Below are 14,843 nucleotides of genomic sequence, written 5' to 3'. Positions count from 1 at the left end.
TCTGAGGACCTTGGCATCGGTGCCTCCCTCTGTGGACAGCACATGGAGGATTCCTGTAGCATCCAATCGAAATAGGCAAGTCCAGTCCAGTGGCTTAGAGACTGGGCAATCCGGTATGCAGCGCCAATTGGGCGATTTTCCGATGGGATTCGTCCCGCCGCAATCCTGGCGAGACATTGGATGGATGTATATGTTGATGACAGGAGACATCTCCCAACAATAACGGCCAAAGAAGAATATTCACTTTCGAGAGGGAGTGCTATGATGTCCCATGTTTAGGTACTTATGCCTACGTACTTTCGCTGTCATCATACTCCCTATCAACTTTCATACGCAATAATTATTCCTATGTTTTCACGGATGTTTCCCTGTTGCTCTCCGAGGCAGCGCACGAAGAGGGTGTACTTTTATGTTACTAACCAGCCTGCCGGGATGACATGCATATATTTACAATTGCCATCATTCGCAAAGGCTGCTCACTACACGGAACTTTATAAGCCAAAAGACTGTTCTTCAGCGCTGGGAAGTTAACCCATTTGTAAAATCAAACGCGAAGCGAAAGGAACGGAATGCACAGCAACAAGAGGACAACATTGAGAGAAGTCAGGCTTGGATAAAAAAGCCACCCTGAAGGTGATACGTATCCTTGGGCTTTGGGACAAGGGAGTAGCGAGCGGTACTTGACTGCGTCACTCGCTCCTGGGTAGATTGCGGGATGTGACAGCGCTCCAGTCTCCGTGGCCCGGCTCCAGGCCAAGTCGTGTTTCATGTCACAGTTCACCAACTCCCACGGGAGCCCCAAACGATCTCCGAGGCTGCTGTGCACGGCTCACCAAGGTGGCCTGGCCTCAGCAAAACCTGGAAGCGAAACCAAGATTCAAGGCCGGCCTACCCCATGCTGTGTCAGGTGATTGCCCCAACCAGACTGGCCAGCAACCTAAGCCCAGAAAGCTCCAGCCTGGCGCGCCTCCCCGCACTCACGCGTTGGCCCATGCAAGTGGCTGACCGCCTGCATCCGGCGCGGGCAGAATCCAACAGCACCCCCAGCCCCCATTCGCCGGGTTTGGCACTGTGCAAAGGTCCCCATCGTAAAGTCGTGATTGATTGTGCCGTCCTCGACAAAGAGCCGATATCCTCAGGCCTGTCGCGTCGTCGTTTGCTTCCCTCCACAGCCACCCGACACCGCACACACACACACAAGCCGCCCGAATGGCCATGCTATAGCCTCTGCGCCCGACCAGACACGACGTGCCACCATGGCGAATTCTTCACCACCGGCGGCGCGTATCCCGACGCAGGATACGCGTGCCGTGGATAACCGCACCGCCCACCCCTGGGGCTCGACTATTGATCTGACTCTGGAAGATCTCCGGATCGAGGATCGGAATACCGAAGAGAGTCATCAGCGCAGCTTAGCGCAGGCGAAGCGAGACCATGAAGGACTTCGGAAGACTGCCATCGAGGTCTTGAAGCACTACCATCTTCAGGAAGAGCAGCGCCGCGTACAGATCGAACAGCAGCAGCAGGAGGATAGGTTACGCGCCGAGGCCAGACTCGCTGCTGAAAGGCAAAGACTTGAGGCCCTCAGGGCCAAGTCTGTCCCAATCCCGCCGCCCCCACCACCGCCAGAGCCAGTACCCCCCGCCGATGCTCCGAAGTCGACCGCTGCGGCTCCGCTCGCCAACGGCCAGTTATCAGATGCCCCAAAGCCATTTGCTTCGACGTTAGCCAACGGGGAAACGAAGAACGCGGCGCCCGTCGCAGCCCCAGAACCCCACAAGCCTCCAGGGGGCATGATCAATGGAGGCTTCCCGGCGCTGAACCAAGCCCAGCCTGTACAACCAACCCAGAAGCCTGCCTCAACGGCACCGTCGCCCAATCCGCCACAAGTCAATGGGGCACCCGCCGCAGCATTGAAACCCCAACCCCCGCCAGCAGCTCCGGTGGCCAAGCCAGACCGCCATGTTGAAGTCCATAAGAAGCTGAAGCAGCTTCGCGCCTTCGTGGACCAACAGCGGAAGGTTAACCCGCAGCTCAAGGCGAGGATGGGAGAGATGCGCCGTGAGATTCGAACGTCCGTGGGGCAACTTGTCGAGGGCGCACTATCCAACAACAGACAGGCGGTGAGTATACAAGCCCTGTGCCTGGCAGAATGCTTGTAGCTTCACGGTTCGACTACTAACTGCGGTCCATAACAGGTTTCCAAAATCACCGCGAATCTGCAAGAAGCTCTTCAAGGCCGAGTACCTAGCCAGCCAGTCGACCCGAACGAATTTCTACTGGAGCCTCGAAGTCCAGTAGAAAATGTGACGAACAATGCACCACAGGTGCCATCACTCTTCATCTTCCTACTCAACGTCTTCGCCAAGTCTGTTATCTCCCAGTTCATCAACGAGTGCTCCGCTAAACCTCAGTTGGCAGACGCTGTTGGAACTGTTGTCGCCAAAATCTTTTCCGATCCGGAATTTCAATGGAGAGGGGGCTCCATGATCGACTTGCTCCTCGCGAAGTACCGGATTGTCTGTCCCGTTTTGTTCGGCTTCCGTGGCAGCGACAGAACTGAGCAAGGCCGGATACGCATCGGCTGGCGCAAAGCCGGCGGTGCTTGGATACCAGAGCAGATGCACGCCGATCGCATGACGGGTCTGGGAGCAGGATTCGGCGCCATCGCATTGCGCGACTTCTCCAGGTCCAAAAACCAGAACCCCTTCCCTCCGTCGAGGTACTGGGCAGCTCTAGCCCGAATTGTCAACACTCCGGCCAACGAGATGTCGGACACGCAGTGCCTCGTACTCAAGGCCATGATCGAGAACTATGAACAGCGATTCATACACTTTTACGGGAATGCCGCAGTCGCGGCTCTGCGACTGGCATTGGTCGAGTTCCCGGCCAAGGCACCCAAGATGACGGCTGCTGTTGGAGCGCTCCCGGTGCTTGCCCAGCTCCTCAAGGGCGACTATGGCCTCGCCCTACAATAGCTGAAGGAAAGATGCGCATGTGCACCTCCCGCAACCAAGCAAGCTGTCTGTGCTATCTTGGTGCCTACGCAGATGCGCGATTTACCTGCTAGCAGCCCGAAGCGCATGCGCGGCCTGCTGTCTGCAACCCCAATAATGGAGGATCAGTGATGGATTCAAACAGGGCGGAAACGGAACTTTGTCACCACCAGGAGCACAAGGCACAAGGGAGCCTTGTGCAGCACAACCACTCGACATGCATGACGCGGCGTTTAGACGGCAGGCAAGAGATATGGTTTGAATTTGTTTTTTGTCGAATTGTGTAATGACTGCTTATGTTTGAATTGCCCATATCTTGGGAACGACATCTATCATAGACGGCTCTATTGGCTTTGCCCTTCTCAGCACGGGATTCCCCCCGGATGATTTTTTTTTCTTCATTGGATACCAAGCCGCCCTCCTTGATCGGATAGTACATATACCTCTCGGTCGCATCATACATGAATAACACTGACAGTCTGCTTGCTGCTTTACACAGACAACAAGAAAGCTCATTTAAATATTGTAAACTTTTATTAAGAAGGCGTTTATCAGTGGACGTGCCTCCCACGCCTCCGTCTAAAACACAACTCCATTCCCATAATGGCACACAAAAGAAAATAGAAAGCTTGGGATCCCTCGTTAGTAACGCAACCTTATATCATAACACCAGCAGCAGAATCAAAAGAAGAATGAGGACGAATATCAGAACGGCGATACAGAAGCTGCTCCAGCGGTCCTCGTTGCGCTTGATGATATACTGCATCTTCTGCATGCCCGTCTGTAGGCGGTCGCCCACGCGGTCCGCCAGCCCGTCCACCACCTCGAGCATCTCGCGCTGCTCCTCTAGCTCGCGGCCCATGTCGTCGGCCTGGCGGCGTAGGTTGCCGACGGTTTGGAACACGCCCTCGAGGTCCTCCTCCTGGTCGCGCAGCATGTGGAGCTGTTGGTGGTGCTCAAACTCGGCGTACGAGTCGCCACCGGCGCCGCTGCCGCCCTCGCCGTCGGGGATGGCAAAGGCGTTGGGGTCCGGCAGGTCCGAGGAGGAGGAGGAGCCGTCGCCGGCGGCCTGCTTCTTCTTCCCGTGCGCGATGGCGGCGGCGGCGTCGCCGAGCCGCTTGGCGAGCTCGTCGCGCATGTCCTCGACCTCGCCGCCGACCTCCTGGACCAGGCGCTTGCGCCGCGTCACTTCGGCGCGGTCGAGGCCGAAGGCGACCGGGTCCGACTCGACGGCCTTGACCGACTCGACGAGGTCGGCCAGGTCCTCGGCCAGCGTCGCGAGGGCGTACTCGAGGTCGGACCGGGCCGAGGCCAGCTCTGGCGAGTTCGCGGCCGTCGTCAGAGACCGGATGCGGAGGTACGAGGCGAAGAGCGGCCGCGCCGAGTTGAGCTGCGTGAGGACATCTCTGTTTGCGCAGTTCTGTTGTTAGGGCCCGTTGCGGGGGAGGTAAATGTTTGGAAAGATGGCTGCTGGTCTGCTGGGGGTAGTGTGCTTGCTCACTGCTGGACCTGGAGGAACGGGTCCCCCTCGTTGGTTGAGGACATCATCCTGTTGCTTCTCTCCTCGAGTGTGTCGTCATCTGCGCGAGGGCATCTGGCTCGGCGCGCTGGCACGTGATAGCGTCGTCCTGGGTCGAGATGCTCTATCACAATAGGTGCGGAGGTGCAAGATCCAGCCCATCAGCCCCCCGTCTGTTCGCCGGCAGTTCAATCTAGGCTTGCGCGCGCAAAATCGAATGCGCTTTTTGGGTCCCAGGGATCCTCGGAGGATGTCTGGCCAGAGGAGCAAAACGGAGCTGGGCCCCCGAGTTCTAGTGGGTCCGCGGCTGGAGTGGCGCTGTCCAGTCGAACGCAGTGGCCCTCTGACGCGGCCGTCCTCGGTGGCTGCTTTCTGCGGCACTGTGGGTGGTGCCTCGGTCGCCAGCAAGAATGTCCGCATCTCATTGCGGCCAGCACCACCAGAAAACAACATAAGTACAGGATATCGCATAAGGGAAGGTGATAGGCGGGGGATGTCGTAAAAGAGTAGAAAATAACAACTATACAAAATACTTGCCACCATGTTCGCCGCCTGCGTGCTCGCCATTGAATCCCCGCCTTCTGGCAGCTCTAGCCGCCCCCCTGAATTGACCCGCGTGGAGCCTGCCCCGGCGGGCGTGGCAGCTCCTCATTTCTCCTTGGCGGCTGCAGGAGGCAAGAGCTTTGAAACCCCGTTCTTGAAACGTGGTAGCTTCAATTCCTAAGGAAAAAGTGCCCCCCACCTCCCAATTGCAACGAGTCGGTATAAGAGCACCAGCCATTGCCTCCCCTCCCATCCTCTCTTCCTTCCACCAAGCGAGAGATAGACGAAGAAGAAGAGAGCAGAAACAAACGAAACAGCCACAATGTTCAACTTCCGGCGGTTCTGCGTGACCGCGGCCCTCTTCATGGGGCTGGCCGTCCTCTGCTTCTCACAGACGGTGGCCGCGGCCAAGGGTCCCAAGATCACCCACAAGGTCTTCTTCGACATTGAGCACGACGACAAGCCCATCGGCCGCATCGTCATCGGCCTGTACGGCAAGACCGTCCCCAAGACCACCGAGAACTTCCGCCAGCTGGCCCTCAAGCCCAAGGGCGAGGGCTACGAGGGCTCCACCTTCCACCGTGTCATCAAGGACTTCATGATCCAGGGTGGCGACTTCACCAAGGGCGACGGCACCGGCGGAAAATCGAGTGAGTACCAATGCCCATTGCACTTACAGCTTCCATGACTGCGCCTGTGCCTATCTGCCTTTATGGGCAGCATAATTGGAGTGGGTAACTGACACCGCTTGTTTTCTCCTCTGCAGTCTACGGCGAGCGCTTCGAGGACGAGAACTTCAAGCTCAAGCACAGCAAGAAGGGCATTATGTCCATGGCCAACGCTGGCAAGGACACCAACGGCTCGCAGTTCTTCATCACCACCGCCATCACCTCGTAAGAGCACCGCTTACCCCAACTTCCCGCGAGCGCCTGTTCGCACACTCACAGCTCTTCCTCCTGCAAACATATACTAACTGTTTCCCCAAACCTCACAGGTGGCTGGACGGCCGTCACGTCGTCTTCGGCGAGGTCATCGAGGGCTACAACATCGTCGAGCAAATCGAGAACGTCGACAAGGAGCCCGGTGACAAGCCCAAGAAGACGGTCAGGATCGCCAAGAGCGGCGAGCTTGAGGTTCCCGAAGAAGGTATTCACATGGAGCTGTAATCTCTCCACTATACAGACCTGCCTACCTTTGCCCTGCCTTACACCGGCTCGCCGTGCAACACACGGGTATCGGTCTTATATTCGCCTTTTTGATTTCTGTCTTGCTAGGCTGGAACCGAACTAGAGGATATATAGACCTGGGCGCCAAAATACGTGACGAGAACCATGAGGAACAGAAAAATAAAAGCATGAAATTTTTCCAAGACTTCCTCGGTTTTTGCTGATTCTGTGACCTCTCTCTAGCTGCTGCTGCATATGGCCGTGCCGATTGGGCATCCGGGCACAACGACGAGCCCGTGGATCCCAAGGACGCCAAGGCCCCCTCCAAGTCGGCCCACCACGATGCTCCCAAGGTCGACGCCAGCGGTCCCGCCGCCTGGTCCGTCCTGCAGAAGGCCTTCTTCTTTGGCATCATCCTATCGGCCGTTGCCTACTACGTGCGCTGGACCAGGGTCCGGGACTCCAAGGTCCCCGCCTACGAGAAGCACCTGGCCTAAAGCCGGCCGTTGTTGTAGCTCTTTTCTCCATCACCAAGCCGCCGAGACGACAGCAGCGGGGGCGTGGCTGGCCATGTGTTCATCATTTTTCAAGTAGTTGTCCCTGCCGCTGCAATCTATCCGGTCATTCTTTTTCTTTTTATCTAAATTTGTTTCGGATCTTGATCTTCCAAATTGAAGCTAGGCTGCTCTGCGATGTGTGATGGCGATTTATCTGGTGCTGGTTACCTTTGTGCAGGTTGGCGGAAGAGAATGGCGGTGATCACGTGCCAAGTATAAATCTGCGTTTGATTGCGGGGAGGAACATCGAACAATCCACCAGCAAGTCCGGACCAGAGAAGCGTGCATGACAGCCCGGCTCAAAGTCGACCAACGGACGGACAAAAAGTGCCTGGATAAAATCTACAGCTAAAACCAGCTCGATTCCAGCAGGTGTGAATAATATCCAGGCCAACGGAGAAGGGGGGAAAAATGAAGATTCTCAGCCTCAACTTCCTCACCTGCGCGGTGAAGACATGCCGAGCATCGTCAAACTCGTTCCCTCTCCACCCTAAGGACGCCGAGCTGGTGCAGGACGACGTGGAGCTCAACGCCCAGCTCCTGGTCAATATCCTGCCGAGGATCGACTGGCCTGCGCTTTGCACCACCGCAACCGAGGTAAGCAGGAGAAAGAAAAAAAAGACGGAAGAACCCAGACGAGGACGGGAACCCCTCCCCACTAACTGTGACGCCCAGCTCGGATTCCCTGCCCTCCCACCGCAGCCGCCGACGGCGGAGGCGCTCAAGGCGGACGAGAAGATGCTCAAGGACCTGCACAACCTGCTCATCCAGACCCAGATCAACCAGGGGAAGCTGGTGTGCTCCAACTGCAATCACGAGTACGCCATCCGGGAGGGGATAGCAAACTTCCTGCTCCCCAGTCATCTCGTCTGAACTGAAGGGGCGGACGTGTCCGGGTCTTAGGGAACACTTGCATGTTTGAATTCATCTTGGAGTTCTGGTTCTGGCTTAAGGGAGGAAAATAAAAGAATGGACATCGCCGACCGGTAAATGAATGTGCACGATGGCATGTTGACCAAGGAAACGAGAGCAAACTACAGTGGGTAATGGTCCATGGCACCTTGATACACTGTCGCAATTTGACGATACCCATATAACAAAATCACTCGAGATGGCGAGCAGAATTACCGACCGACATGATCGCTCTGTACTCTGAATATGCATAAAAAAACAAGCCCATAACTCCCTATCCCAACTGTCCTTGGTGACGTACATCCTCCGGAGGGGGGGGGGGGGGGGGGAACTGCCCCGAAACAAAGGGGAAAAAATCGCATCCTCAGGATGCCTCTTTAGTTGTGCTTCTTCTGCGCCGCGGGCCCCATGTCCTTCTCGAAGGCGCCGTACGGCACCTGCAGGCTGCCGAGCGCCATGAGCGCAACGTAAAGGATCGAAAGAATGATTATCATGGCGACGAATCCCATGAACACGCCTAGGTCCAGTTAGTTCAAATATCGTAGCCTGAATCGTTGAAGACACGCAACGCGTGCATGGAAGCGGCTTACCAGGGGTGAAGAACTGGTACTTCTGGAACAGGCCCATAGGCGCCGGACGGTGTGTAGAGTTGCCACCCGCCGCCCTCGCCTGGACAAGAGGAGGGACCGACTGCCGCCTCAGCTCCATGTGCACCGGCTCGCCGAACTCGGCTTCGTAGGGCTTGAACTTGTTCGGGTTGGAGAAGTAGATGGCTGTGTACTCGCCCTCGTCCTGAGCATTGTCCAAAATCTTGCCGAGTTCATGGTCTATCGCGGGAGTGATTTCTGTCAGCTAGTAGCCCATGCCAGAATTGCCCGTCCCGAGCCCCGAAGGACATTCACGCGAGGCTCCCACTCACCATTCTCCTCGAGGACTGCGGCCCTCTCATCCGCGCCCCGCGATGATGGGAGCTCCCTGAGAGTGTGTTCGACAACGTGGACCTTCTTCCCCTGCTGCAGGCAGGCAGCCTTGATGTGCTCGCTAAAATCCTCGAACGAAAGGCTGCCGACGACCTCGGAGACCGACAGGCGGGCCAGGGGCGCGTTGCGGACGAGATTCGGGGCGCGTCGGCACCTGAGGTCCTCCGAGGTGCACCGCAGATCCGAAGCGTGCACGTTCGGCTGCGAGATGAGCAGGTACCAGTCCGTCGGGCAGGCGTCGAGCATGGCCTTGGCCGAGCGGAGAACCTGCGAGTTGCTCTGCAACTGGTTGCCGTTGAAGAAAGAGGGTCTCTCGATGCTGTGGGGAGTCCGGATACGGTTGAGTCAGCCATCATGTCGACAGGTCTTTGGCGACGGGCGCGTCTGAAGCATCCCGAGCGAGGCCGGGATTGGAGCGAACATACTCGGCGGTTGACATGAAAACAAACGGAGACGAGTCGGAAAATGCGCACGCCGACGACGCGAGCGCCAGGAGACTGGCACCTAATGAGAGATGCATTTTCAATTGTGCTACGGAAATGGAACGGGTTGTTGAGTGATGAATGGTGTAGCGAGGTGAAACTGCGTCGTGTTCGCGGTCGGCTTCAATGTCGTTGACCTTGGGATTCGGTCCTCAGCAAGCTGGGGAAGACTGTGGCGTCATTGGGGACGCGGACCGAGATCAGGCGCAAGCCACACTGGCACAGGGGCAAGCCTCACGCTGTGACTGCGGTAGGGGTTTTAGGTGGTTGGATCGCAGTACCCTTGGTCGACAAATTCAAACGATCTAAGCTGCTTGATTGGGTTACTATTATTATACCTGAAAGAGAAGGTCATTGGGATTTCTAGACAGGTACCTCTTTTCCCATCTTGAGATGGAGGAAATCATGTCGGCGTGTGGCTGCACGTGCGATTCAATCCAGGCTCAGCTGGTGATGCAGGGGGACGGGTGGCCCTGCACGTCCACAGCGGCGGTGACGGAGCTTCCCTTTCGCTGAGCCCGTCCAAGCAGGGGTGTTAGCAAAAAAGTTTGGCGGGGCCTCTTGACAAGCTCAAATGCAGCCACCCCGTCGGCGACAACACAGAAACATTCTGAGCGGCATTCGGACTCTGAGAAAGCAGATTGGACCACCGGTTAGGCTGCCTCTTTTATTCGCTTTGCAGGAATTGACAACATGTTCGCTCAGCCCCGGCCGAAGAGGCCACTCTTGGTTCCGTCCAAGAAGCGCAAGGCCGCCCCCAGCATCGAGGAGATATCTTTCGACAACACCGCGCGCGCCGACTATCTCACAGGGTTTCACAAGCGCAAGCAGGAGAGGATAAAAAAGGCGCAGGAGATTGCGGCCGAGAAGGCGCGCAAGGAGAAGATCGAGCTGAGGAAACAGGTACGAGCAGCTCGTGGCGCACCCCAGACGGTTTTTTTTTTCGGAAAGCTAACAAGATGTCACACTGGGGCAGATGAGGGAGGAGCGCAAGAAAGATATCGAAAATCATGTACAGCAGGTGAACACGCTCCTACGGGAAGCACAAATGGCCGGGCATCATGGCGACTCCGACGACAGCTCCGGCAACGAGTGGGGTGGATTCGCCGACCCTCCCCCGGCGCTCGAACCCATGAACTTCGAGGAGGAGTATATCGACGAGGACAAGTTCACCACAGTCACTGTCGAATCGGTGAACGTGGATAGAGACGGGCTACACAAACCAAAAGTCAGCGATTCAAGCGAGGAGGGCGATGACGAAGCACAAACGAGGAAAGAGACGAAGGTTGGGAACGAGAGCGCGAAGGCCAAGGATCAACAGCGCCCAAAGAAGAAAAAGAAGAAGTTCCGCTACGAGACAAAGGTAGAGAGGCGAGCGACGGAGAGAAAACAGAGGGCCAAAAAGCTCGCCGCTAGGTCATGAGAATCGAATCATATAGCGCAGCCCCAGCCGCCACGTTCTCACCCCAGCCGTCGTACTGGACTCTCAGGTAATAAGCTTGGAGAAAGGGCCGCGCGTAATCGTTCCAGGGCGAGAGCACAGCTTCCCCACACAACACTATATTAGTTGACTTCTTGATCCTACCTACAAGAGGAGAAGTCTGCATCCCTAAACTCGCACACAGGCCTGTGCAATCCACTTGACTAGAAGGCAAATATGTGCATCGAATGGTGCAATGGCGATGTGCTTGTTGCTCGATTCGGTTTAAAAGGGGCATGTAGAAATCAAGGGGTAAAACGGTACATGAACCCGGGAAGTTTCCACCTGCGACTCGCACAGCAAATAAATACCCGCCTCGGCGGCCAGGTCGGTTCTCGAAAGGGAAGATCTAGATGTTTCCAACCTCGGCCAGCAGGTCCTCCAACTCCTTCTGAGTCTTGGCGTACTTCTGTGCCATCTCCTCGTATTTCGTCTCCCAGCTGTCTCTCTCCGACTCGAGAGCTTGGACTTTGCGCTCGAAGTGGCCGGCTTTAACGTCGGTTTGACGAAGCCTGTGGGAGAACAGATCAGCGTTAGCAACGTGGCGGGGGCGAGAGGAGCACGCGGTGAAATGCCAGGGGATTGAAACTCACTTCTCGTTAGTCTCCCTGAGTGTCTTGTCTGCCTCCTCGGCCTCCTCCTCCAGCAACTGCAGCCTGCGAGTGAGGCTCTCGTTCTGCGTACCTGCCGTTTGGTTGTCGTCGTTCATCTTCTTCAGGTTCTTGACAGCATCCTCAACCTTCTCAACCTCGGCCTCCAGGACGCCGTTCTTGTGCTGCAGCGAGGTGATCTCCTGCTCCTTGCTGAGGTTCTCCTGCTCGAGGACCTTGAGCTTGGCCTGGAGCTCTTCCACCTTGGCGTTAGACTCGTCCGCCTCCAGCCGGAGCTGGTTCATTTTCTGTCGTCATTGCAAACGGACGTGGGTAAGGCACGATGATAAGCGGTCAGCAGCGCTGCTTTCTTCGACGCGCCCATCGCTGGGAGCTGCGTCGTGTGGCGGGAAGCTTCGATGACATGATGACGGGTGGGGTTCGATCGAGGGGGCGGGCAGCTGTCAGAGCGACCCATCAAGACGTCGGACTCACCTCCTTGATACGGTCCATGGCGGGCGAGTTCGAAGGCGGCGACGGGATGTGTAGCAGAGTCTTGTAATGTCGTGAGGTTTCCTGAGTGGCTTAATTTCTGACGTTGGCTTTTGGGGATGCGATCGCAGCTAAAAGAAGACGGTTTGGACAAATGGGAAAGGAGGGTTCCGAATGTAGGTGAGACCAGGAAGACCTCGCGAAATTGGCACCTGCCCCTCCAGACCCTTCCAGAGACGCATGCGTGCGGTGGCTTGCCAGGGGGGCCCACCCAAATGCTGGGCCGGAAAGAGACCAGTGGTGGGGTGGCGGCTGCGGCCAGCCTGAAGGCCTGCCGTTTCAGCGAACTCCGGGTCGTTGCCCTGCCAACGCTAGCCGACAATGAGCTCCCGGTCAACATCCCCAAATTGTACGTACCGAGCTTCCTTCGCTCAAGAACCAAGTCGCCCAACACGAAAGTCCGGTTGTCACAAGACGCGTCCCCACTGGTCCGGATATTGGTTACCCTGGGGCGGGAGATTTCGATCACTTTTTCCATGATCTCGCTTGGCTACTCCTGAGCTCAACTCCGCCTGCCACTCGATTTCAACCTTTATACCCAAATATCGCCTGACCCCGAACGACAAGTTTCGCACCCCACGCCTGTGCGAGAGAAAAGCGTTAGCAATCATGGCCGGCATTCTCGCAGCTCGCGATCAGGAGAACCTGGCTTTCAGTCGCCAGACTGTGGCCGCAGCTAAGAGCCAGGCGACCATGTCCAAAACACCCGGCGCACTATATCCCAAGACACCTCTGAAAGTTCCTCTGAACGATGAGAACACAACGACAGTATTCGGCAAAGGCATGCTCGGGAATCAATCAAAGCATGGCAACGAGAACATTCGGACTGTTGGCAAGGGCAAGGCGGTGCTGGCGACACCACTTGGTATGTCGTCGCTCGGAGGTACAAGGGAAGCAGATCTATGGCAGGCAAAGCTGACAGCATGAATACAGAGCCACGCACAGGAAGAGCGCCGCTTGGCAACAAGACAACAAACGCGAAAGCAAGGACCGGCCAGCTGCAGGGCGTGAAGAGCATCGTCAAAGAGTTCGAGAAGAGCCAGGCTCCCGGCACAGTCTCCCGGCAGCCTAGGGCGCGGTCGCCCAAGACGGAATCAGCCAAACTTGAGATCCACACCGATGCTACCGACCCTCTAGCCGTGCCAGAGATCGAATATGCCCCTCCCAAGCCCAGGGACCTCCCGTACGAGTCTGATGTGTTCCCGGATGGTGTCTTGACTCTCGACGGCCTGAAGCCAGAGAATCGTCTGAAAGGCTTCTACAACTACTACCACAACCCCGTAGACGCTAATGGCGTATCTCGGAAGGAGAGACAATTTGCTGAGGCGCAAAAGAAGGCTCTGGAGGAGGCGGAGGCGCGTATCAGGAAGGACCTGGATGAGTTCGACTGGTCCGTCGGCGATGTGCCTGGTTCCCGGTCCAAGAGGACGGTCAGTACCAACGTTGGCACTAGAACCGCCACCTCGACAGTCAAAGCCATGCGTATCCCTCCCAGGGCGCCATCTGCCGCGGCATCTCGCGCCGCAGCCCAGTCTCTTAGCATAGCTCCCAGAACAGCGATGGCACCAAAGATCAACAACGGAAGGACACTTGCCAAGCCGAGCAAACCCTTCGGTTTGCCGATAAGGAAAGCGGCGCAGCCCATGTCCGCTGGACCCCGAGCGGCGCCGGCCGAGTCGGCAGCGCCGGTTTCCAGGACCACTCTCGGCTACACCAAGGGCCGCACCGCATCATCCATGCTCAAGACCCGTCCCGACAGAGCCACGGGTCCTTCGCCTCCCCCTGCGCCGTCAAGCTCGTCCAATGTTGGCCCTGTCCCGCGCTCCGGGCTGGTCCGCTCAGCGAGTACTACTTCGACGGCCTCGGATTCAACCATCACACCGGCGAGGTTCGCTCAGAGCCAGGCGAGGAAGGAAGCGGACGACGAGCGACGGCTAGAGTTTCTGTCCATATTCGAGGCTGAGGAAGACGACGACGGGCACCTGGGTGGTTCTGCCGACTTCAACCTGGATGACGATATGGATGATTTCAAGATGACTATCGACTTCTAGGTTGCTTCCTTGACGTCTTCTCCTTAGTTTGCCAATCACGTAAAAATGTACCTACCTAATGATCAGGCGTTCGTTGTTGGGCCATTTGGTCCGCCATTTTTTCTCTCTTGCTTTTCGCGACGGCGCGCTCTGATTTGGAGTTTTGGGTTTTGTGTTCTGGGCTTTGGTTATTGTTTACTGTCTCTATACCTAGTTTCGGTGCCACCATTCTTTTTGCAAAGAATATTCCTCATGCACTCCTTGATTGGTGTAACAAAGAAAAGGGAAATAGTAACGCAAAACACTCACTCTTCACGGTAGAGTAAGCACTGTTGTGGACGATGGGCTCTTCCATTTGGTCCTTGGCTTACGTGCAAGGAAAGGGGCAAGCCGAAAATGGCCAATCGTTCCGTTGTTGGACCATGCGCATGCGTCAGGCAGGCTGTAGGGTCCACTGGCATTGAGCAGAAGAGCGGCGTCATTCCAATCAGCATCGAGATTGCATAGAGATTTGGGGTGTATGCAGCCACCACAAGAGAATGCTCCATGGTTTCAAGAAACCTCCCTTTCCCGTTGCAACCCCCCGCCCTCCTTGGTGTTGTCCCTGCCCCATTGCAGCCCAGTGCACACTCCCCCGACATGGCCCAGACAGATCCCGAGCCTTCTCGCGCTTCATATTGTCCCCTATTCAGTTTATTGTCTTTCCAAGTCATTCAGACCCTCCCCTCCCTAACAATAGCTTGCAGCAGCACGACCAATCGTTGCGGGGACGAGATTACATAACCCACCAACCGGCACCCAGGGAGACGGGAATCGCAGGACCAGGCAGTAAGGCGGTGGGTTCCCGATCTCCCCAGTGGAAGCCCGACCAGCCACAGCATAAGGTCAAGTATTGTGCTGGGGCGGCAGCTGAATGAGCCGCTGAATGCACGTCCCCATTGGAGGAGCAAGACGCCTGAACACGCCGACACGAAATTTAAGTTGGCCCAGCGTGTGGATCCACCCGCCGACGCCATTACGCCAGTGCAGTGCCGCC

General features: G+C 56.7%; 9 protein-coding genes across 9 annotated transcripts; 6 read left to right on the top strand and 3 right to left on the bottom strand.

The window, feature by feature from the left end:
• Window positions 1-1,023: 1,023 nt before the first annotated feature.
• Window positions 1,024-3,697, top strand: GGTG_06883 (hypothetical protein). Its single transcript, XM_009224705.1, has 2 exons — window positions 1,024-2,123; window positions 2,199-3,697. The coding sequence occupies exons 1-2, from the start codon at window positions 1,257-1,259 to the stop codon at window positions 2,976-2,978; spliced, it is 1,647 nt and encodes a 548-aa protein (XP_009222969.1). The 5' UTR covers window positions 1,024-1,256; the 3' UTR covers window positions 2,979-3,697.
• On the bottom strand, window positions 3,508-4,709 carry GGTG_06882 (SNARE domain-containing protein). Its single transcript, XM_009224704.1, has 2 exons — window positions 4,498-4,709; window positions 3,508-4,402 (listed from the first exon to the last, which is right to left on the bottom strand). Exons 1-2 carry the CDS (start codon window positions 4,542-4,544, stop codon window positions 3,658-3,660), a joined length of 792 nt encoding a protein of 263 aa, XP_009222968.1. The 5' UTR covers window positions 4,545-4,709; the 3' UTR covers window positions 3,508-3,657.
• A 671-nt stretch (window positions 4,710-5,380) lies between these two features.
• On the top strand, window positions 5,381-6,224 carry GGTG_06881 (peptidyl-prolyl cis-trans isomerase B; the record flags this gene model as incomplete). The annotated part of the gene is made up of 3 exons (XM_009224703.1): window positions 5,381-5,708; window positions 5,825-5,951; window positions 6,053-6,224. The coding sequence occupies 3 exons, from the start codon at window positions 5,381-5,383 to the stop codon at window positions 6,222-6,224; spliced, it is 627 nt and encodes a 208-aa protein (XP_009222967.1).
• A 188-nt stretch (window positions 6,225-6,412) lies between these two features.
• Window positions 6,413-6,721, top strand: GGTG_06880 (hypothetical protein; the record flags this gene model as incomplete). Its single annotated transcript, XM_009224702.1, has 2 exons — window positions 6,413-6,437; window positions 6,468-6,721. 2 exons carry the CDS (start codon window positions 6,413-6,415, stop codon window positions 6,719-6,721), a joined length of 279 nt encoding a protein of 92 aa, XP_009222966.1.
• Window positions 6,722-6,989: 268 nt separating this feature from the next.
• Window positions 6,990-7,973, top strand: GGTG_06879 (trm-112). The gene is made up of 2 exons (XM_009224701.1): window positions 6,990-7,378; window positions 7,457-7,973. The coding sequence occupies exons 1-2, from the start codon at window positions 7,193-7,195 to the stop codon at window positions 7,652-7,654; spliced, it is 384 nt and encodes a 127-aa protein (XP_009222965.1). The 5' UTR covers window positions 6,990-7,192; the 3' UTR covers window positions 7,655-7,973.
• Window positions 7,663-9,598, bottom strand: GGTG_06878 (hypothetical protein). Its single transcript, XM_009224700.1, has 4 exons — window positions 9,099-9,598; window positions 8,613-8,992; window positions 8,284-8,520; window positions 7,663-8,210 (listed from the first exon to the last, which is right to left on the bottom strand). The coding sequence occupies exons 1-4, from the start codon at window positions 9,191-9,193 to the stop codon at window positions 8,071-8,073; spliced, it is 852 nt and encodes a 283-aa protein (XP_009222964.1). The 5' UTR covers window positions 9,194-9,598; the 3' UTR covers window positions 7,663-8,070.
• Window positions 9,599-9,661: 63 nt separating this feature from the next.
• GGTG_06877 (rRNA processing protein Rrp17) lies at window positions 9,662-11,018 on the top strand. Its single transcript, XM_009224699.1, has 2 exons — window positions 9,662-10,058; window positions 10,132-11,018. Exons 1-2 carry the CDS (start codon window positions 9,849-9,851, stop codon window positions 10,576-10,578), a joined length of 657 nt encoding a protein of 218 aa, XP_009222963.1. The 5' UTR covers window positions 9,662-9,848; the 3' UTR covers window positions 10,579-11,018.
• On the bottom strand, window positions 10,621-11,913 carry GGTG_06876 (hypothetical protein). The gene is made up of 3 exons (XM_009224698.1): window positions 11,721-11,913; window positions 11,229-11,533; window positions 10,621-11,147 (listed from the first exon to the last, which is right to left on the bottom strand). Exons 1-3 carry the CDS (start codon window positions 11,736-11,738, stop codon window positions 10,985-10,987), a joined length of 486 nt encoding a protein of 161 aa, XP_009222962.1. The 5' UTR covers window positions 11,739-11,913; the 3' UTR covers window positions 10,621-10,984.
• A 246-nt stretch (window positions 11,914-12,159) lies between these two features.
• GGTG_06875 (hypothetical protein) lies at window positions 12,160-14,184 on the top strand. Its single transcript, XM_009224697.1, has 2 exons — window positions 12,160-12,642; window positions 12,711-14,184. The coding sequence occupies exons 1-2, from the start codon at window positions 12,387-12,389 to the stop codon at window positions 13,826-13,828; spliced, it is 1,374 nt and encodes a 457-aa protein (XP_009222961.1). The 5' UTR covers window positions 12,160-12,386; the 3' UTR covers window positions 13,829-14,184.
• The last annotated feature ends 659 nt before the right edge of the window (window positions 14,185-14,843 follow it).

The sequence above is a fragment of the Gaeumannomyces tritici genome (assembly GCF_000145635.1).
Source record: "Gaeumannomyces tritici R3-111a-1 unplaced genomic scaffold supercont2.3, whole genome shotgun sequence".
NCBI lineage: Eukaryota > Fungi > Ascomycota > Sordariomycetes > Magnaporthales > Magnaporthaceae > Gaeumannomyces > Gaeumannomyces tritici.
This window is presented reverse-complemented; position numbering and strand designations above follow the sequence as displayed.

Bases quoted from the DNA above. Each gene is read 5' to 3' on its own strand.
- GGTG_06882 (XM_009224704.1), bottom strand. From the start codon at position 4,544: ATGATGTCCTCAACCAACGAGGGGGACCCGTTCCTCCAGGTCCAGCA. The intron at 4,403-4,497 runs GTGAGCAAGCAC...CTGCGCAAACAG, and splicing joins CCGTTCCTCCAGGTCCAGCA to AGATGTCCTCACGCAGCTCA.
- GGTG_06877 (XM_009224699.1), top strand. From the start codon at position 9,849: ATGTTCGCTCAGCCCCGGCCGAAGAGGCCACTCTTGGTTCCGTCCAAG. The intron at 10,059-10,131 runs GTACGAGCAGCT...ACACTGGGGCAG, and splicing joins AGATCGAGCTGAGGAAACAG to ATGAGGGAGGAGCGCAAGAA.
- GGTG_06876 (XM_009224698.1), bottom strand. The intron at 11,148-11,228 runs GTGAGTTTCAAT...GTTCTCCCACAG, and splicing joins CTCAGGGAGACTAACGAGAA to GCTTCGTCAAACCGACGTTA.
- GGTG_06879 (XM_009224701.1), top strand. From the start codon at position 7,193: ATGAAGATTCTCAGCCTCAACTTCCTCACCTGCGCGGTGAAGACATGC. The intron at 7,379-7,456 runs GTAAGCAGGAGA...TGTGACGCCCAG, and splicing joins TTTGCACCACCGCAACCGAG to CTCGGATTCCCTGCCCTCCC.
- GGTG_06875 (XM_009224697.1), top strand. From the start codon at position 12,387: ATGGCCGGCATTCTCGCAGCTCGCGATCAGGAGAACCTGGCTTTCAGT. The intron at 12,643-12,710 runs GTATGTCGTCGC...GCATGAATACAG, and splicing joins GGTGCTGGCGACACCACTTG to AGCCACGCACAGGAAGAGCG.
- GGTG_06883 (XM_009224705.1), top strand. From the start codon at position 1,257: ATGGCGAATTCTTCACCACCGGCGGCGCGTATCCCGACGCAGGATACG. The intron at 2,124-2,198 runs GTGAGTATACAA...GGTCCATAACAG, and splicing joins TATCCAACAACAGACAGGCG to GTTTCCAAAATCACCGCGAA.
- GGTG_06878 (XM_009224700.1), bottom strand. From the start codon at position 9,193: ATGCATCTCTCATTAGGTGCCAGTCTCCTGGCGCTCGCGTCGTCGGCG. The intron at 8,993-9,098 runs GTATGTTCGCTC...GACTCCCCACAG, and splicing joins GTTTTCATGTCAACCGCCGA to CATCGAGAGACCCTCTTTCT. The intron at 8,211-8,283 runs GTAAGCCGCTTC...AACTGGACCTAG, and splicing joins GTACCAGTTCTTCACCCCTG to GCGTGTTCATGGGATTCGTC.